General features: G+C 42.6%; 1 protein-coding gene across 3 annotated transcripts in view; it reads right to left on the reverse strand.

Annotated features, from left to right (window-relative positions):
• Chd6 (chromodomain helicase DNA binding protein 6) overlaps positions 1–21,743 on the reverse strand; it is a 113,660-nt gene that overhangs the window by 87,082 nt on the left and 4,835 nt on the right. For all 3 annotated transcript variants that reach the window (XM_032904672.1, XM_032904670.1, XM_032904673.1), the window contains exons 2-4: positions 16,189–16,688; positions 7,032–7,179; positions 4,631–4,780 (exon numbers count right to left, since the gene is read on the reverse strand). In XM_032904672.1, the coding sequence (XP_032760563.1) occupies positions 4,631–4,780; positions 7,032–7,179; positions 16,189–16,688 (798 nt within the window). The remainder of the gene's footprint in view (positions 1–4,630; positions 4,781–7,031; positions 7,180–16,188; positions 16,689–21,743) is intronic.

Raw genomic sequence — 21,743 nt, forward strand, 5'->3', positions numbered from 1 at the left:
TGATGTTACAGCAAGATTTAAGGCATAACCAACACTCAGGCAAGAAAACAGAAAGTATTCTGCCTCTGCCTTTTCTCAAGTATCTGTTCTAGCAGGATAAAATCGTTATAAACCTCTCATTTATCTGAATTTTTTCAGTTTTGCTATCCATGTAAGCATTTCCAAATGACAAACTTTAAGCAAAACACCAAGAACCAAGCCAAATATGGTGGCAAACACCTATAACTCCAGCCTTCTGGGAAGGATGAGGCAGGGGTATACATTCTAGGCCTGTGTTAACCAGACACTCTCAAATAATAAAAGAGGGTTTTCTTTTTTTCCTTTCTTGCACATTTTAATAAAAAGGAATTTATAAATGTGCATTTCTAAAATACTCACTAAAGAAAGACGGAAATGGAATATCAGTATCTTTTCTCCCTCAACTGAGTTTGTATATAAGCAGGATCACGTGTGTATAAACATTCAGTGTACACAGATACACAGATATAAACTAAATCTGCCTGCCAAACACTCCATAAAAATCCATCTGTTCCCAAATGCTTCGTTCTTCCAAATGCTTTTTAAATGTTTCATTTTCAGAGAAGACCATTTTAATTCAAACACTGTGTATTAGAGACTCCTAACATTTAGAAATTGTATTCACAAAAAAGAAAATCCCCCAAGTTTAAAATCTCAATTACTCTCACAACCAACCATGCCACGTAACTCTCTTTAGTTAACTAGAAGCGTGCGTCTAAATGGAAGTCAGGTTCTCGAGAACCAAGGGCTGCCGAGCACTCAGAAGTGGTCCTGAGCTTGGTCCTGGCTCTCCAGCGACCTCGCCAAAGGAAGACACGATGAACACATGTTTTAGGATGTCTCAGAGCAAATGCTTAGTGTGGTGGTGACTACAAGTCCAGTCTGAGTTTACAAAACGAGAACAGTTTGGATTCTGGACGAGGCAAGGGTTTAATTAAGCCCCAATGGCAGATGGGACAGTGTGTAAGAGGACACTGAGTTGTCTGCTATTAGCAGTCAGGAGGTAGGAGAGACACAGAGTGCCAGCAACTCCCCTGGGACTAGGTTAGTAAGGACAGAGAGCTGCAGCAGAGCATTAAGAGCACAGGCTAAGGGCAGAAACCAAGTGTGAGTGCGCATGATGGAGACTAGTTGTACTCCATGAAGACATAAAGAGACAGGAACCCATCAAATCTGATTTTCTTAATCAGGGAACCCATTGCTGTAATGAAACACCCTGGCCACAGCCATTGAGAGGAAAAGGTTTATTCGGCTTACACTTCCATATTGCTGCTCTCACTGAAGTAAGTCAGGACAGAGGCCATGGAGGAGTGCTGCTTACTGGTCACCAAGGGAGGCCCCACCCGCAATGGGCTGGGCCTGCTCCCACCAGTCACAGGTTAAGAGAATACCCTACTGGTTTGCCTCCAGTCAGATCTTACTGAGGCATTTTCTCAACTGAGGTTCCCTCTTCTCTGATGAGTCTAACTTATGTCAAGTTGGCATAAAACCAGCCAAAAACTCGGCTAATAGTAGACAGGAACACACACCAGTACACTCTCAAACTCATGCCATGGAATGGAATCACACTAGAGGGTACACAAGAACATCAACATCAAACAGTGGCAAGGGATCTGAAGGCCCACATGACTGTCATGTACGAAGTGTGGGAAAGATAGTATGAGGATGAGGAGATGGAGAAAACACGAACCTGGCAAAGCGAAATAAGTCTTTGTCTTTTAACCCAGGAGTCCAACAAAAACAAAAAGAAAGCAAAGCTATTTAAATAATGAGGTTGAAGAATTTCACTCATTAAAACACACATACATACATAAAATGAAGTATATGTATATATTAACTAATAAAACAAAGTTGTATCTAAGTGAAAATTATGAAAAATTAAAAACAGAGCCTGTTTTGCAAAAGTTTATAATCTGATTAAGGGGCCAAACAAGAGTGATACTAAAAAAGTATAGTGAAGGCAATGAAAACCCATCTGAAGCTGGAGTGGTTCCAGGGTTCCAGCTGACTCAACACCGCCGTAAGCACAACTGTAACATTATAAAGTAGAAGACAGGGGTGCTGAGAGAGGCTTCATCTAAGAAAGCTCCCAGGGCTTAAAGATACAAACCTGTCTCTGAAGTAGTTCATGGTTTACAAGAAAAACCGAGTTGGTAGGTATTCAAAGGACAGTGACAGGGCTAACTATACTAGAGTTCTGGCAGCAGAACGGGGCACATCTCTAGTTCAGAGGAGCAGGGACACCCTCCAAAGGGCAAAGGCACCCAGCCTGCTATGCATGGGAAAGGCCAGAGATGGAGGGCTCTGAGAGTGCAAACAAGATGGGTGCAGAGAGAGACACGGGCGATGCTATGAGCTGATGCTTCATTCAAATTAAAGCCCGTTTGCTCCCAAAGATGAAATCACATAAACTACACAAATACTTGGGAGGCCAAACCTGAGCAGTCTTGAGCAACTAGACAGAAGTCACTGTCACTGAGCAGGCCTTTTTTTTTAATGCTGCCCCAGCTGTTCTGGGGATTCGGTTGGCTTCTCAAGTGCACGGCCACAGTAGCCTGTGAAGGGTCTTCTGGGAAGGACAGAGGAAGCGCTCACCTTCCCTAATGATCTGCTGTGCCTTGAGGATTGCCCTGCATCCTAGAAAGGACACATGCATTGATGCTTTGTGTGAGTTGGGAAAATTGGTTCAAACCTCATCAAGAACTACGCATGTGAAAACAAATGTGGAAGGGGCGTTTTGATGCTGCAGCTGCTAGGTCTCTAATTCTGAAAACCTCAATAAGCTGCCCTCTCAAGACCTGGGTATCCTAGCCTAGGCATTAGACTCCAGATTAGATATCCACACAACTGCAACTCTGAACACCAAAACTGGTAAGAGAGCACACATCAGGCTCACTCTTACTTAAACTTGGTGACGTTTTGGGACATAACTAATACAAGCTCAAATTCTACCTCTGTTTCTCTGTATAAAATTCTTTACTATATACTTAGAAAAGACTTATTTCTGAGATCATATGTCAGATTAGCAATGGCTACCTTCAGGAAGTCAAGAAATACCTAAAATATGATAATGGTTCAGGATAAATGACTTCTAATGGGAAATAAAAATCCCTTGTAGTATTTTAGCTACCAATTAAACCATAAAATTCTCATGGAAGTTCTAATGAAGTAACATATTCCTAAGACTCCAAGCAGTTTGCAAGAACAAATACATCAAAATATTATTCCTATTAATTAGTATGTTCGTTAGTTGGATAGCCCTGAGTACTATCCAACTCGATATGTCGAAATCAACTCGAGGTGTCAGCCACTATGTAACTCAGACTGGGATCTTCCACTGCCTCATTTACTAGCATGTAACATAAAGGATACTATGTGCCTGCTCCTTGCTGCTTTCCTTATGGAGACAGGAAAATACAGTGAGGTAAACGAGGATGCTTTAGGCTGGAAGAAAGGTGGCTGAAGGCCAGGGATCGCCACCCTCTCTACTCCCACTGCCTCTGGAGAGCCTTGCTGCTACTCCGTGTGAGTAGTAGATTCTGCCAGTCAGCACCAGGTCTTCAGAGCTGCAGACAGCTTGTATCCCAGAATGTGTTACTGAGTAACAACTCCCCTCCCGCACCCACAGCCTGACTCTCATTGCCCTTTCTTTTCTTCACTAAACTAGATACTTGGCATAGACCTCCTCCATTAACCCCCCTTTTACTTCTACGTCTGCATCATGTCCCCGTAGCCATAACCAATTAAGACACCTCGACTGAGAGGTGCAGGGCAGAGAGCATAGCTGCCATGTAGGAACTGGGGGAAGGCAACCCAAGACGGACGCATGTCTGGGTCTGGGGCAGCAAGGATGGAATATGAATATAGATTTTAGTAAATAATAATTCAGGAATATCGGAGGGAGGGTGGACTAGCCATGGGGGATTTAGGAAGTAGCCCAGTCACTGAGTTGTTTTAGGCATATCAAAATATGAAGTGTGTGTGTATGTGTGTGTGTGCCAATTATGGGCTGCTCTCTTCTCCCACGACGTGGGTTCTGGAGACTGAACTTAGGCTGCCAGACACAGTGGGAAGTGCTTGTGGTGGTTCATTTATGCAGCTTCCAGAATGTCAGACAGAGATGTGATCTGATACACCCAGAAAGAATTTTATATTCTAATGATAAAAAAAAAAACCTTAGAGGGGACACATTCCAATAAAATCATAAATGGGTTATGTTATGAAGGAAATAAGCAAGAAATAATCACTGGGATGAGTAACAGGGTTCTATTTTAGAAAAGAGGCAGGAAAGATCTTTCCACAGAGACTATATTTTATGTGAAATTTAACTGAGGGTGGCCCACTTATATAAAGTGCTGGTAGAGAGCATAAAGGCAAGCTGGCAAAGGTCAAGGCTGTAGATGGGTAGATGGTGTGGCTAGTTTTTCAGCTAGAGAGCAACAAGAGGGAAAAATCCCTTCTCTGGACTGCTATCTGGTGCAGCAGAGGGAGTGTGGTCATGAGGGTGCTGTTGAAAGTCTGAACTTTATTCCAAGTGCAGTAGGAAGTTAAGGTGATCTAGCTCATGCCACAGAACAACTGTCAAGTGGGTGAGGTCATGCAGGGGCCATACCTCAGCCTGCCAGGCCAGGGTGGAAGCAGAGAGTGCAGATGTCCGGCCCGCTCCCAGAACAGCGATTGTTTCCCCATCATCGTCCACGACCTTGAAGTCCAGGTCCTCATTATATTTTCTACGCTTTACTTGCCGTCCCGAGCGCCGTTTCTGCAGAACAAACTCACTCATCAGAGCTGCTGTAAATCAAAAGCAAACACTTTCATACGAACACCATCATCTACACTTAGTGACAGGCCAAGCAGGCCTTTTGCAATTTCCCAAAGGAATCTTTTATTCTTTTAAAAACTAAATTAACATAGCATGGGAGAAAGTAATGGTATCAATCTCTGAACTATCTGCAGTCAAGGGAGATGTGTTTTAATCATCATAGTAATGATGTGTCACCCATGTCTGCTTCTTTGAGGCAGCCAGGTCCACTGTGCACTGAGCTGGACTGGAGGGAAGGAAGCTTATCCGGCACAGGTGTTGCAGTGCAGGGTCTCAGTCGGTGATGCGTGTGTGGGCAATGAACACACCTGGGAAGAGCGTTAGAGAACTGTCTCAATTACTGGGGTGTGAAAGGGGGCATTTATGTCCCAGGGAAGGTACCCAGGGTCTCTGGGGCAAGGTTTTTGAAGCTGGGTGTCACTGGCCAGGGCAAGAGTGCTGGGAGAGCTTCATCTATATAGTCAGGGGCTGCAGAATCCAGGGGAAAGTGGGGGAGAAGCCTGATACTTATCAGGGTAATAAATTCTTCCTAGGGTTGATAGTGAGGGAACCAACTTTATGGAGCCAGGTTGGGAAAAGGGGGATAGCCAACACCTGCTGTGCTACTGTTTGAGGTATTTGGGGCTGAAGCTCCTTGACCCTTCCTTAGTAACCCTGGGCCATTATAACCCCATAGCGATGTTTTTAATTCTCGTTCCTGGGGCTTCTAGTTCCAAGCAACAAGGATGGAATGTGGCCTCTCAATTCTGTCTTTGAGGGAGGTCCACTCAGGTTTTCTTATATGGTGCTAGTTTTTACTTTTTTTCAAACTCACGTAACCATCAACTCCTAAAAATGTAGTGTGAAAAATTAATCAACACAAATTTTATTGGGACTTAGACTGAAAATCTCATACACCTAAAAAGCAGAGGTCTTCACTGTGACAAAATCATGTCGCTGTGTGAAGAGGCTTCTAAGTAGGCAGCTTAAAACTCTCAGGCAGGACACACGGCAAACAATACAGTGAGTGAGGTCCTCCAGCAAACTCGCAAGGCTCCATCTCTGCCGAGCCTGGGTCCATGCAGCAGGCGCTCAAACTAAATACAACAGGCAAGCTACCCTCAGTGGCCTTTTCTTCTGAAAGACAGTCTATAGATCTCTGTGTAGATCTCACTTCTTTACCATCTCGCCTCTCCAATGTCTAATGTCATCTGCCGGCTTCATCTCCTTTTTTAAGATTTATTTTATGTATGAGCGCTCTGTCTGCATGTACACCTGCATGCCAGAAGAGGGCATCAGATCACATAGACGGTTGAAAGCCACCATGAGGTTACTGGGAATTGAACTCAGGACCTCTGGAAGAGCAGCCAGTGCTCTGAACATTGAGCCATCCCTCCAGTCCCATTTGAGGGATTGTTAACAAACAAACAAACAACTTTTTCCTCATTTCCATGTATAAATAACCATCCTACAAACCATGAACTGCCCAATGCCATCAACTCAGTGTGCTTGCTCTTGTGCCAGCGATCACCTAACAGCCACCATTCTAGCCAACAGACTACGCGGTGATTTTGCTGTGACAGTAGACAGTATGCTGCCTTATAAAGACTGATGTTACAGCCAATGCCTGCCTCATATCAATGAAAAACTCAAGGAGACCACATGGTCTTATTCTGAATGGTTCCACTGCTGTGGATAGTGGAGAAAATGGCACTTTCAAATGTTATAATTCGAGTCCTAGAGAAGGTATCTCAAACCTTAGAAAAGAAAATCCCCAGCATGTCAAGAGCACTTCCATGCATACTGTTAGAAACTAAGTTAGATTGGCACTGTCTGTATGTTTGGAAACTTCCCTTATTATTCTAGTGCGAGCGTGCGTGTGTGTAATTTTTGTATCAGCATGTCCTGTGTATCCTGGCCTAGCACTCAGAGCACTACATGGTAAACAGGCCTCTGAATCTTATATAGCCTGACTAACAACTTATTTTTCCACACCGACTGCCCCTGAAGACTATAATGAAATACACCACCTTAAGAGACAGCAAACACACTCAATTCTGGGAGCTTACTATGTATCTATCAGACCTGGAAATAGCCTGGGTGTGGTCTGCGCGCTCAGTCAGCAAGTCGCAGACAGACAGAGCAGCAGGCGATGAATGTCGAGAATGTCCAGTGGCCGTAACCTCCAGCAGGTCCCCAGCCACAGCTGTACCTGGCTGTCTGCAGACTCACTGGGCTCCTCAGGACTCTGCAGAGATGGGTTTGGAAGACTCTGGTCCAGCTCTAAACTCTCCACGGTGGTTTCATTTTTCCTTTTTCCTTTCTTCTTTCTCTCCACTGGGGTTGGTCCTTGATCCTTGCTACAAGACATTCAGAATTAAAACTGTTGGGCAGTTTTAAAAACTCACTGTTAAGGCTATGAAACCATACCCTGAAATTCCAGGGTTAAGGTGGACTTGTGCCAGAAATTTAGAGAAATGCGAGAAGAAACACCTGCATGGGTTGAGGCAGGCAGAATTCACCTTATTCATTCCCCATAATGGCTGCCATGGCTATGATTAATGTTCTAGAAAAAATAGGAATTTCTCTAAAACCTCACTTTGAACTTAAGCCAGTCATAACTGGGAAGTTTGATTGCTTCACAGACATTAAGAATCATTAAATTATAACTTCCCTCTATGGTACATGGAAAGAGCAAGCTCTCTAACCTGTCACCCTCTTCTTTTGAGCGTGTTTTATATAAAAGGCCTGGAGTGAGTACAGGGGACTCAAAACAAGCACTGCCCTTGCTTTTGTGAGCATGGTAAAGCTACCCTATAACCACAGCCCAGGGAAGGAGATAGAGGATTCCTTGGAGGTGGGCAGTATATACTACAAGGACCCATCAAGACCCTGGCTTGCCTGTATGATAAATTCTCTACATTTGACAAACACCTTGGAAATACTTTAAGTACTGAACTCTGCTATTTCACCAAAGTTAGTGTTTATGATACCAAACTCATGTATCTCTCTTGTCCTTCCCAGATAATGTGATTAGTTTTTGTATTCCTGATTCATCTTATGCTTTATACACATGGTAAGCACTCAATATTTAAGCAAGTTTAAAAATTGTGAAGGAATGGAGAAGATAGCTACATTAATGGATGCATTATTTGCACAGGCTGGAGAGACAGCTCAGCAGTTAAGAGCAGTAGGGGCTCTTACAGAGGAGCCAGGCTTGGTTCGCAGCACCCACAAGGAGACTCAAAACTACTTGTAAGTCTAGTTCCGGGGGAGCTGACCCCCTATGCTGGCCTCTAAAGGAACTATATGCATGTGGTGCACAGACAAGTACAGGCAAATGCTCTTATTAATAAATGTTGAAAGTTTTTTTTTTTTTTTTGTAGTTGGGGAAATCTTGGAATGTTTACTTGAACAAAGGCATACATAGAATTCTGAGAAACATTAGAGAGAAACACAGAAACTGGCAATGACTGCAGACATACATCTGTATATACATACAGTACTGAAAGCAGAGCTCTATACCCGCAGGCAACCGTTTATTCTCATTTTATTGTGAAGAATATGAAGTAGAGAGACTAAATGAAATGTCCAGAATTTCAGGGCTAGAAGGCAGTGAAGACAGTTTGAAGCCAGGTAGATTTTGTCTATTCTTGGAGAGTCAAGTGTGGCATTCTTTGGTAACAACAGCTGGGTGGCTAGTAATACACAGGAACACTGCATGAAAAAGCTGGAAGAACAGCTTCCTAAAGTACAGGCTAGCTTTGGAAGGCTCATGCTAGATACAGCCAATGAGGACTCAAGGCTAAGACTGAGTTGAGAGACCCAGAAGAAATCAACAGTAAGCCTGTGCAAATGACAGAATGTGGAGGTCAAGGAAGGAGTTAACAGTGTGGGCATTCTAGTTAGGAGAATTAGCTGATGCTGGGAGAGGTAAGGGCAAGGGGTTTGGAGAGAGTACAGGGTAGGACTGGGTGCCTGTTTACAGAGGGCAGACTCAGAATGCTGGACAGTACATCAGTCTTGAATATCCTTTACTACTCGGAGACTCTGTAACTAAGTCAGCGCAAAGTCAGTCCACTTTTGAAGTCCCAATGCTGAAGACTGTTCTGTTTACCCCTTGGAAAAGTTTACAACAAAAACTAGTCCAATCCAAACCAAGGATGTGAATGAAACACAATCCTTTTAGAGGATAATAGACTTTAATAAAGAATTTATTAAAACTTGGCAAGAGAATCAATTTTAAATTGTAAAAATTCTTCCAGGAGCTCTTCCTATAGACAAATATGAGGAAGAGGTCTTTTGTAACCCCGAAAATGGGATTTTTAAACAGGACATCAAGAATATATTCCCTGAATTCATCTTCCAGGATGATTCTAGATAAAATGCATTTTTCTCCTTTGTAATAAGTTTTAAAAACCCAAGGCTTGGGGTTTATCATCAAAACATTTTATTAATAACTTCTGAGTTTCTATTATTTCTAGATAGATTTGGGCCATGAATACTTGTTTACTCACTATAAGGATCCTCAAAGCCAGTAACTGGTAACAGCTCATAGAATTATACACAGTGTTTGCTTCTGTAGGATGTATATAAAATTGGAATAGCAGAAATTAGCACAGTCCCCAGGCAAGGAGGGTGCACAAATTAGTATAGCATTCTATATTTTAAAAATCTAGAAAAAGATCCAGCTATACCGTTTCGGGCATGTCCCGTAAATTCTTTATTGTACTACAGAGATACTTATCCGTCCATGTTTACTGTTGCTGCATTCACAATAACTAAGAAGTGGCAGCAGCAAAGCTGTCCCTCCACTAAGAATGGAAACCGGAATGGAGACTGAAGTTATTTAGGTCCAGAAAGACAAACATCACACACACACCGCAACGTGTGTGCGTGGAAAGGATGAGTAGGCTAAGCTGGGGACAAGGACAGAGGGGAGGGGGGATGAATGAGTAATATTAAAGATGTCATATAACAACTTACTCTGGATGTGTGTGTGTGTGTTTTAAAAATAAGAGTTTAACTGACAGGGTACCCTAATAAGATAAGTAATAGTTATTAAACAAAAAGTTCAGTGCCAGCTATGGAAAAGGCCCCACCCCTTCCTGTAGTTCATCAAGAGGGAGCTCAGAGACCCCTGTTTTTGTGATATATACAATAATGACCGGCTTGCCAAGATATGCCCAGTGGTGCAACAGTGGTATGGGTGTTACGGAGATAGCCAATGGCTTTCTAACTGGAGTTAAGACCTGCTTTCCAAGAGGACACTCATACCTGTTACTGTGAATCTGGCCAAGAAGCAAGGCTGTTGAGTTCATAGGCCTCAAGGGAGACCCTGCCTTCTAAATACCTATCCCTATATCCACACATGAGTACAACTTTAACCCTCATCAGTTTCACCCCCTCCCAGCAGATGGCAATCACACGGAGCCCCATGCTACCCAGTTTTCACATGTAAGTTGGCATTTGAACTCAGGTCTTCATGCCTGCACAGTGAGTATTCTTATCCACTGTGACAGCTTCCCTACCCCAAAGTAACTTTTAAAAATCTAGCAGTGTGTGTGTGTGTGTGTGTGTGTGTGTGTGTGTGTGTGTGTGTGTGTGTGTGTGCGCGTACATCTGCCAAGGTTTGAGTATAGAACTCAGAGAACAACTTCTGGGAGTTGGGTCTCTTCTTCTACTCTGTGGGCCAGGGAACTAACTCATGTTATCAAGCTTGGCAGCAGATACCTTTAAGTGCTAAGCTATCTTCCCAGGCTCCAAATAACTTAAAATAGATACCTATTGCATTGCTAAAATTGATACTATGTTTCTTCTTTTTTGTGTGTAGGGGTTGGGGGATTGGATATTGGATAGGAAGAAAGGCTATAGCTAAGGCTGGGTGATGATACTCTATTCCTTTTATAACTGACTGGTCTGGAGATGACAGGATAGCTTGGGAGTTCTTCCTTGAAAAAGAAATAATTTGGGATGGTGGGCACCTGTACCTACACTCCCCAAACCCCACATACACAATAAAATAATTTTGGAGAGGTGTGGGCAACAATGTTAATGTCTTTATCTACATCATGAAGTTGTGGCAGTCATGATTCTAATCAGGGATGTATAGAGAGTAACTGGAGACAAAAGCCTTGGAACTCTCAATTGTGATTCTGAAAGTCAGAATATCCCCAATTATCAGTTTTTAATTTAAGCTAATTTAAATAGGATCTGCATGGCTTGCAACCAAGAGTTCTGAATAATACAAGGTCCTACCATTCCCTGTTTAACAGCACTGGAGACTGAGCAAAGCAATCTTCTATAATCCTACCCTTTTTAGCTTCTACCTAGAAAAAATTAACTTGTAGGACAAGGAAGGAAAAGGGAAGACAAGGTGTGTGTGTGCGTGCATGTGTGCATGTGTTAGAGAGAGGGGGGGAGGGGAGAAGAGAGAGAGAGAGAGAGAGAGAGAGAGAGAGAGAGAGAGAGAGAGAATATGAATAACCAATCTTGGCAAGAAAAGGAAACTTGATTTCATAATAAAATATCTATCTACTATAAGAAAACACCCACTAGGCATTTATAATATACAAGGAACTACCAACACACAAACTATACCAAATTCTAAACCTATCTCTCTTGTGTTCTACATGGCTTCATGAACTAAGATTTTTGGGGAATCTTTAGTTTCTGTAGTTTTTATTAAATGGCTTTCCAAACAGACACAAAATAAGTACTGGATAGACAGGATTTCTTATATAGCTCCCCTAACCTCGGCTCCTAGGTGTTTTGAGAAGCATGTGTTAAGGGTTAGTGGATGAGAGGACACATGATGTGTCAGGGCCACACGATTCAGGTCTTACATCACACTGTGTCCATCCATTTGAGGTACTGAAAGAGATTACCAATCAAAGCACATTATTTCAAAGAAGTTGTTCATCCCATTTAAAAGAACTCAAACCCACCATGCAGTGATGGTGCAGTGGCAACTACAGCCATAACAGACAAGAATGGGTTACAATCATGACACCAAGGACAGCCCCAGCCTCTGCTCACAGCATCCACTGACGTCAGAAGCTGAGGACTCCAGCACAGGACCATTATTCCACTGGAGAAACAGCTCCTAAGAGAAGAGGCTCAACCCAGCATCCCCTCAGGCTTTGATACTCCCAGAAGTATGTTGCCAAAATACAGATACTACCCTGAAAAGGCTCGTTTGCACATTTCATTCAACTTCCATAGTACCCACATTTAATTCATCTATAAATAGAGAATGGATTTGGCACAGAAAATAAGGACACTGGTTAAAAGGCACTTGTTTTGGTACAGATGCAATCTGCTGTAGACAAAATGGAGCCAGCTCTGTGCTGCCTTGGAGGCTCTAACTGTTAAATCTGCACCACGGAAACAAAGACCAGCATAAGCTGGCGACAATACAATAAAACTGGAAGGAGTCACAAACTTCTAAGATGAAGACACAGTCCTTACCAACCAAAAGCAGCTGAAAACAGACACTTAGTTTATAGAAGGGTTTCAAACGTTCAGTGAAGGCAGTTCTATGCCCCATCCTCCTCCTGACAACAACCTAACTCAGACCCTCACAGTCACTTTTGACTGTTTAAGCAACGCTACTAAAATCTTGGCCACAAAATCAGTAAATTCAGATCTTCACATAACTCTCTTATACCTCTTTGCACTCAATGTATTTTGTTGTTATTGCTTAATTTTTTTTTCTTTTTTTCGGAGCTGGGGACTATTGCTTAATTTTTAATTTGGGCACTTTTTTAAAGTGCCATGTCTTACTATGTAAAGCAGGCTTGCCTGGTAAGCTTCCTGCCTCGGTTTCCCAAGTCCTAGAGTTACAGGCATAAGCCATAATGCCTAGATTCAGGTGATGATGCTTTAAATTTTCATAAATTGTTTTCTGAAAGTTTCTTATTCATAAGTCACATGACAGTGGTATTTAAGATATCTCCACTTGGGAGGGAATTGGGAGGCAAAGTTTAGAAGAGAGGCAAAAGGAACACCCATTCAGAGCCTGCCCCACATGTAGCCCATACATATACAGCCACCAAATTAGATAAGATGGATGAAGCAAAGAAGTGCAGGCTGACAGGAACCGGATGTAGATCTCTCCTGAGAGACACAGCCAGAGTACAGCAAATACATAGGCGAATGCCAGCAGCAAACCACTGAACTGAGAATGGGACCCCCATTGAAGGAATCAGAGAAAGGACTGGAAAAGCTTGAAGGGGCTTGAGACCCCATATGAACAACAATGCCAAGCAACCAGAGCTTCCAGGGACTAAGCCACTACCCAAAGACTATACATGGACTGACCCTGGGCTCCAACCTCATAGGTAGCAATGAATAGCCTAGTAAGGGCACCAGTGGAAGGGGGAGCCCTTGGTCCTGCCTGATTCCAGTCACAAAGCAATGTGAGTTCTTTGACCCAGTTAATCAATAATAAAGCTAATCACTGCATCTCCATCTTTGTTGGCTATTCCTCAGCTGACTTAGAATCCAGACAGAGGAGAAGGGGTTTGATTTAACACTAATATTACTGACGTTGATGAGGCAAGAGCAATGCTTCAGAAAGAGTGGCTGGTTGTAGTAGTAAGGACTGAAGGAGAAGAGGCTAAAAGTCTATAAATCAGTGGCCAGACTCCTGCAGTAATCCAGGTAACCAGTGAGTCATTTTATTACCCAGGGTTAAAATCAATAACTGCTTAAATAAAAACAAGTACTTGAGCCAATTTCCAAAATTAACCACCACCCCTCCACACATACACCTTAATTACTAACTTCTGTTTGTTTGTTTGTTTGTTTGTTTGTTTGAGACAGGGTTTCTCTGTGTAGCTCTGGCTGCTCTGGAACTCACCCTGTAGACCAGGCTAGCCTCAAATTCACAGAAATTCACCCACATCAATATGGCATCATAACTAAAAACTGGTTGACTGGAATCATTAATTAAGGGAACTGAAATAATTTTACAAAGATACAAAAGAAATCAAAGGTTCAATAGTTGAAAGCCCTATCTGAGCTACACAGAAGAATATAACTACAAGTTAGTGGCATACAGTCCTGAAGTACAGACAGACCAAGCCTAGGTCCATATTTCTAAAGAGATGGCCACCCTTACTACCTGCCATTCTCCTCCCAAGGAACATCTCTTGGATTTCTAAAGCTCAAGCGTTCACTGTCCTCCATGTTAACAGCCTGCAAAAGGATAAGAACATCTCTAACAAAGTCACTTATTCACTTAATTACATCAAAACCATACTCCTCCACACTCCTTAATGCTGGAAGGTCTTCACTGGTCAGAATCTTGACTTTGCCTCTACAGTTGATATTCGATTTTGTTTCATGAAACAACTACCTATTTTCCTAAAGTAGAATTTATTACAATGTTTACATATCAAGAACTTGTTTTATATCATATATAGTATCAGTGTGAACTTTAAGGAGAAGTCAATAAAATGTGAACATCAGAGACCACCAGAATGTGGGTGAGTTCAGATACGTTCTGTACTGTCCTCCAAGCCAGAGGACAGCTTCTCTAGTTACCCCAATTCTCAAGAACTCATGATTCACTGCAGTTCTCTATAAGACTAAAATAAGTAACTCTACTAATCTGATTTTCCTTTTTCAAATATCCCCTTTACCTTTAAAAAAAAAAAAAAGTAAGTTCCCCAAAACAATATACAAGGGAAATGATTGGCAGAAGCAAAAATTACTATGCCACCCTAACCACATATTGGAGATCAGAGTATCCTTCCAACGCTAAATGAGAAATAAAGCCTCTAAGATTTTCACTGGTCTGAACACTGACTTCGCCTGCCCTTCTTGGTCTTCTAAGGTGGACAGTATTTTATAACTACTCTGCCAGCTGCATCCCTGGGACCATTCTACACTTAAGTCTTCTGGACAGATAAAAATGAAATCCCTGTGGGAGTGAACATTATGAAGAACATTTACATTTGGATTAAGAATTATCCATCTGGTCCTGATAAACTCTCCTTCTGAAAAGGAAACTAGTCACAAAGCAAACTTGAAATTGCACTTCAAATACTTTATAAAACACCTCCGTGTTCTGACCCAAGACGGAGAGGTATGTGGTAACCTATCACATAGGAGCATAATACAAACAACAGTATGCTATGTTCTCAACACTCACATCAACCTCTAAGACTTCATGGTCTGACAGCAAAGAGAGACAGACAGCTTGCCTCTGAATTAGACTTCAGAAACTTAAGTTCTTTGAGTTAAGGCATATGCATTCTTTTGTTTATATTTGTTCAGAAAGTCTAAATGTGATGCTATGCAGAAATAACCTGAAAAAGATATCACAGCTGTATAGAGCAAATATTAACTTCTCTGTGTGAGGAGTGCAGCTGCTACATGTTCTCTCCTGTTGCCCACCCACTATATGGTGAGTCTGCACCTAGGCCTCTGACCTACACAAGTCATCATGTTCTCCTCTGGCCTCATTTATTCAGCATTGCTCCAGCAGCTACGGAAGGGTGGGTCAGGGACTGTGCCAGACACTGAACTAGAAAATTAGATCAGAAATGGCCTTGCGACAGAGTGTAGAGTCTGGGAGGAAAGTTAGTTCTCTTGTACATAGAGTTCTGTCTGCCTATGGCCCTGCCAGACTACCATACCACTGACTCCTGAAGCTATGTCTATACCACTGCTGTCTAAGTATCCTTGCTATCAGATCTAGGATGTCCTATGTAGTATATTGTAGACAAGTTAACATTTAAACTTTGTTGCTGTTGTAGTTTATTTCATTTGTTTTTTGGAGACAGGGTTTCTCTGTGTGGCCCTGGCTATCCTAGAACTCACTCTGTAACTAGGCTGGCCTCAGACTCAACAGATTCATTTACTAAGTGCTGGGACTCAAGGCATGTGTCACTACTGCCTGGCTTAAATTCTTTTAGAAACAAACTGAACACGAAGAAATTTTATGACCAGGAGGTGAGACAGGCTTCATTTCTGGTTGACCACTAACAGGTCATAAAGAACATAAGCACAAGGCATGCAAAAAGTACACCTAGACCTGAGGTAGGATACCAGTCACCATAGGAAGAATGCTAAGTATTAGGAACACAGACTAAAAAGGACTATTGGAATCTGAAGAAGGTTAGCAATTCTTAGAATTCCCTAAAAGCAAAGTGTTTTTTGAAGTTTGACTTTGGAAATTAGAATTAGAAAACAGTTAGAAATTAGAGCACACCACCTGCCATTAATGGCAGAGGTTATGGAAATACAGCACACAGCTTGGGCCAGCAGAAGCACAGTCAGGTCAGGCCTAGGGGTTGGGCTAACAGGAGAGGAGAGCAGCGCCGTGAAGGAAAGAAAAGGGCAAGGAGCAGAGTACACACCTGGCCTTCTTGGACTTTGTCCTGGATCCATAGTCAGTGCAGCTCCTCTTCTCTTTACCCTCCTTGGTACCGGAGGCCTCCCGGGGCTTCCGGGGCTTCTTCACGCCGTCTTTCTGCTTGGCCTCCTTGGGCTCCTTGGCCCTTCTGGGTTCTTTTGGCTCTTTAGGTTCTCGTTTCCTCTTTGGCTTAGGCTCCCTGTCCTTGCTACCCTTTGTCCCCTCTTGCTCCCCTGGCTCCTTTTTCTTCCGTTTCTTCTTTACTCCAGTACCTCTGCCTCCATTATCCTCCATCCCATTATGGGACATCAACTTCCTAGAAAAAAGGGTGTCAGCTTCCTCTTCAGTAGTATAGAAGTCCTTCTGGGGCAGACAATGATTGGCAGCTTCTTCAATGTTCTCTCCCTGATCAGGACTGCAATCGAATGGTGATGGTGATTTGTAGTCAAAGTTAACGGAGGCATCCGACATTGGGGAGTGATTCAAAGCTCTTAACTTGGACAACTGTGAAAGAGAAAGCAAGCACATTACTCTCTCACTGCTGCACACAAAGTGTACTATTAGGTGTGAAGACAGATTTAGTCAGTGAGAAGTGATTACTTGAGTTACTACTAAGTGTTAGTTCTAGTATACTAGGCCCTGGGACACAGTAGCAAGCAGGACACAGCCAGCTGTGACCTATGCGTCAGTAGCATGGTGCTGATAACATGTCACAAGTCAGCATGTGAGCCGGTGAGACAGCTTACAGGCAAAGATGTCTGTGTTTAACCTAGGAGCCATGTTCAACCCCAGAGCTCTTGTAAAGTTGAGAAGACTCTGTAAAAGGTGAAAACCAACTGACCTGCAACTTTCATACAAGCACCATGGCATGCACACCTACACAAACATATCGCACACACAAATTCTTATTTTAGTACATAATTAGTATATAAAACCTGAAGGCTTTTTCTCTCTGAGGAAATCTGAGATTGTTTTTAGTATTCTACCTAAAACAGGTATGTCTACGATAGTTCTCTACAAAAACAAATCAAACAACAACAACAACAAAACGAAAAAACAACCCTCCAGATGCCATCAAATCCTAGGCATACTGCGGAGCTCTGCGTCGGGATTTACCATGCTCACACACTGCGGAGCTCTGCGTTGGGATTTACCATGCTCACACACTGCGGAGCTCTGCGTTGGGATTTACCATGCTCACACTGCAGCTCTGCTGATTTACCATGCTCACACACTGCGGAGCTCTGCGTTGGGATTTACCATGCTCACACACTGCTGCTGATGCAAGTGTGATGAGACCTCCTGACTGTGAACCAAGGTAAGTTCCTGGGGCGAGAAGACAGATGCTTGCACCACTTCACCTCTCAAAACCCATTCTCATCAGTCACCCAGAAGCATCAGCACTGTGGAGGTCTGACTGAACAAGTATGATCACTCCAAGTTTTATCTTTTTAAAACGTTTACTCTTTTGTGTATCCCTGTACACAGGCACACAGGTCAGAGTGCAACTTGTGGGAATGTAGGTCCTGGGGACTGAACTCAGATTGTCAGCATTGGTGTCAAGTGCCTTTATCTGCTGAGCCATCTTGCTGGCCCACAGTTTTACTTTTAACAGTAAGTAAAACTAGGCCTGTTATACAAGTCATTGAATGCTTCTTGATGCAATCCCAAATACCTTTGACCACTTAAAAAATCAAACTACCCACATAGGAGGAAACTTTGCTGTGACAAATACCAGAAGAAATATGTCACAGGAGCTAAGGTAACCATTTCTGAGTACAATCAAATGTATGCAGTCTCTCAGAGAACAATTTTAGGGAAATAATTCTTTGGAGGTAGAAGTTTCATCTCATACTTTCAGTCTGGTATTTCAAAAAGTACTTGCCATTTTATAACCAGTAAGTTGGCAATGGTCTGATAATAATGTGGGTACTAGCTCCAGGGGCAGCACTCATTCCTTAATTTAGAACAAAGAATGACCTAGGGGAGCCCAGATGAGTCAGCTTTCTAGGAAGATGGTAAAATTGCACTGTGGTAATAGTTTAGAAACAGGACCATTTGTGAATGCTTACTCTCCTATTAAAAGGCCTGGCAAGTTATAAACCACAAACACTTGCCCAGGTTGTGTGGTTTCCCTCTAGTGTGTTGCTTCCCCAAGCTGTACCCACACTTCCTGGCCTACACTGGGAATAAAAACATTGTAAACTTGGCCTCATGTTACCCTGTCTGCTTTTTCTAGTGCCCTCTCCCAGTCTGAGGCTCACAGCATGACACCTACCTATATTGAGATCACTGGAGAAAAACAGCAAAGAAAGGTTTTTCTTTTGGATCTTTACAATAAGCGAAGTCCTGCTAATAAACTATCCTAACTCCTGGGGGACAACAGCTGTTCTTACAAGACTCAGAGTTTTAAGAAAGGAATGGAAGACGCTATGTACTCGTCCTGGGAGTATTAATGAATTCCATGCCATAGACACCTGGCCTTTAGAGATCAAGTTTCCTTAGTGTGCAACAATGGGTAAACTAGGACTGTTAAGTATTCAGTCCTAACAGAACATATCACCTCCTGTGAGGCTCGCGAAAGAGCTCAGAAAAGGGAGTAGAAACAATTTAAGAGTTGGAGGATGGAGAAGAATAACACAAAACAACAATCTTCTGGACATGACACAGTGGCTGTACCCATGAATTCACAGCAGTGGTAGCTCCCTGCCTGGAGAAGTCCCACTCTCTCCCCAGGAGCTGTAGACAAAACAGTTAATGGCTGCTGGAGGGATGGGGAGCCTCAAGTAAATGAACTCATATCCATACTCACTCAGGCAATCCTAACTTAAAAGAGGAAAAAAAAGACATACTTGATATAGGAGGAGGACTTTAGATTTGATGGGATGGGGAAGGGATAAGAGAGAATAATGGAGGAGACTTTGATCAATAACCATTATGTATGTATGAAAATAAAATACATTTTAAGGGGCATAAATTGAAAAGTAATTTGCTTATTAAAGACTTTCAAAGCCTAAAAGACCGAATTTCATCAAAATAGCTTGTTCTAGGTCAGTGAGACCGTCATGACTAGGTCTCTGTGTTCATGCAGAAGGCTTTCCAAAGACGGAAGCGGGCAGTAGCAAAGAGAATTAAATCCATAGAAAATATCTACAGCAGCTGCTGACATTCAGCACATAAGGTCATACAGAGATACTAAGATGACATAAGGCACAGGGACTGACCTCTAACCTCTACAACCATCTAACAAGGTCACTATGAAGATGCCCAGTCTGCAGAGGGCGCTGTGGAGAATTGGTGATTGTAAGGAATGTGCCCTGACCATACAGCTAGTAAGTGGAGGACTGTGGATTTGAAATCTGACAAACACTAATATGTATTTTCATGACCTCCCAGGGAGCCAGACCAGGTTATTAGGTCACCAGGCCATCCAGATGAGACTTGATTAAACATGTTAAATATGAGTATATACACTACTTTGGGAAAGGTCAGGTAGTCTTTACTAAACTAAATATACACCTACCTGCTATCTACAAAGTCCCACTACCGGGGCTGGGGATTTAGCTCAGTGGTAGAGCGCTTACCTAGGAAGCACAAGGCCCTGGGTTCGGTCCCCAGCTCCAAAAAAAAGAACCAAAAAAAAAAAAAAAAAGTCCCACTACCAGGAATCATAGATGGTTATGCAGGAACAACCCCCCGACCCACCCCTACACACACCAATGTACAGGTAAGAGAGAAAACAAGTTGCCAAGGCTAAACACCTTAAGTGACAGAGCTGGTGCTTTCTAAAGGGAAAGAGCACAATTATTTGATGTTGAAAGGGGAAGAGGCAAGTATTATTAAAATTAAATTAAATTTAAATTTAAATTTTGGGGTTGGTAATACATGGAAGCATTTTTTTTGTTGGGAACTTGAATCCTATGTCAGTATCTCCACTGTGACACGGCTCTAACAGGAACAGCTCTAGAGACCGTAGACCATAAGGGACCAACAATAATTTGCTTCATCCCAGCAACTTAAATAGGGGTAAGAGTCTAGGAACAGAGTATAAACAGAAAGGAAAGGGGCTGTTAAAACCAAAACAAACAAACAATCAAACAAACAAACGAACAAGTGGCGTTCCTTTGATCTAAGCTCATTAACCCACAGCACTCCTTGAAAAATAGTTATATCTACAAGAACTGCATTTATTGTAATTAAAAAGGTTTAAATATAAATGAAAAGATTATGGTCCAAGGCAATGGTTCTCAAATTAAGAGAAGTCCATTTAGCCCATTATCACAGGAAAAAGCCTAGGTTAAAAGAAAAATTTACACATGATGTATGTATGTATACATGTGTATATACTAATAAAGAGGAAGCTGATAGATAACCTTTTCCCTAGGAAACTGGTGTCCATATGGGATGGAGGATAGTGGAGGTAGAGGTACTGGAGTGAAGAAGATCTACAGAAAACTGGCCCAGGCAGCAAGAGGGAATAAGAGTAGTGAGGACAGAGAAGCCAAGCCAAAGAGATCAGGAGAGCCAAGCAGCTGAAGAGGGCCAACTTGGTCCACTCTTGTCAGTGAGTCCCTCAACAGACACACTCTACCTCCCTCTCAAGAGGCCCAGAAGTCTTCACTCTGGTGCTAGAGTGTCCTGCCTCATTCATGTACCTGAGAGGCAATGAGTCAGCCTTCTTTGATTAGTCAGGCCTTTACTCTGGCCTCAAGTGTATATTTCAAATACAAAACCAATAGAATGATTGTGTTGTGCATGTGTGTATGTTGGGGTGTGGGGGTGGGTATTATGACCCAAAGGCAGAATTTGGTGCTTAGAGGAAGGAATTAGAGAAAGTCCATTTTAAGTCCTTTTGACTCATGAAGACAATGTTTTAAACTGCTAAACTGAAATGCTAAAAAGGGTCTTCCTGCAAACCAACGAAGTTCTGCCTGGCGTCACCCCTGCTCTCTGCCAGATGATGCTGAAAAGTCTCACCATCAACTGTTTACTAACCCACATTATCAACGCTGTAGTCTTCCTTACTCACTATTTTCAACCAAGGTTTATGATTCAGCATTCAGTTCTGGTGGTAAACACTTTCCTAGAGATCTGAGCTCACCTTTTTCCCTCCAAGAGGACACAGACAAGCTGGGCTAGCAACACAGCAGCCATCTAAATTCATTATATTCACCTCTAGTCCACCTTGTGCCACCACAGAAACTGAGCACTCCACTCTAGGCCTTCCTTTTGTCCCTCACTCCTAGGTACTTCCTGAACCTGCCTTTGCTTGTCCAGTTCTTGGACGCAACTTGGCTGACCCCAGAGGCTCTGTTCTTTCTAAAATACTCTTAAGTTCTTTGGTGGGGCTGATATTACCTATGTTTCTACATTTCAATACTAGACCACTACCCTGCCATCCACATTGTAAACTCCTGGTTCTCCTGACTCAGGTGCCATTCTCCACTGCCTCTCTGTAGTCAGACTAGACACTTCTTTAGAAGAACATTTCAGTCACTGCTGCATCTGGCCTGAAGTAGAACTTAAATATTTCTTGCAGGAATGTGGAAAATTCAGCAA

The sequence above is a fragment of the Rattus rattus genome, chromosome 5 (assembly GCF_011064425.1).
Source record: "Rattus rattus isolate New Zealand chromosome 5, Rrattus_CSIRO_v1, whole genome shotgun sequence".
Taxonomy (NCBI): Eukaryota; Metazoa; Chordata; class Mammalia; order Rodentia; family Muridae; genus Rattus; species Rattus rattus.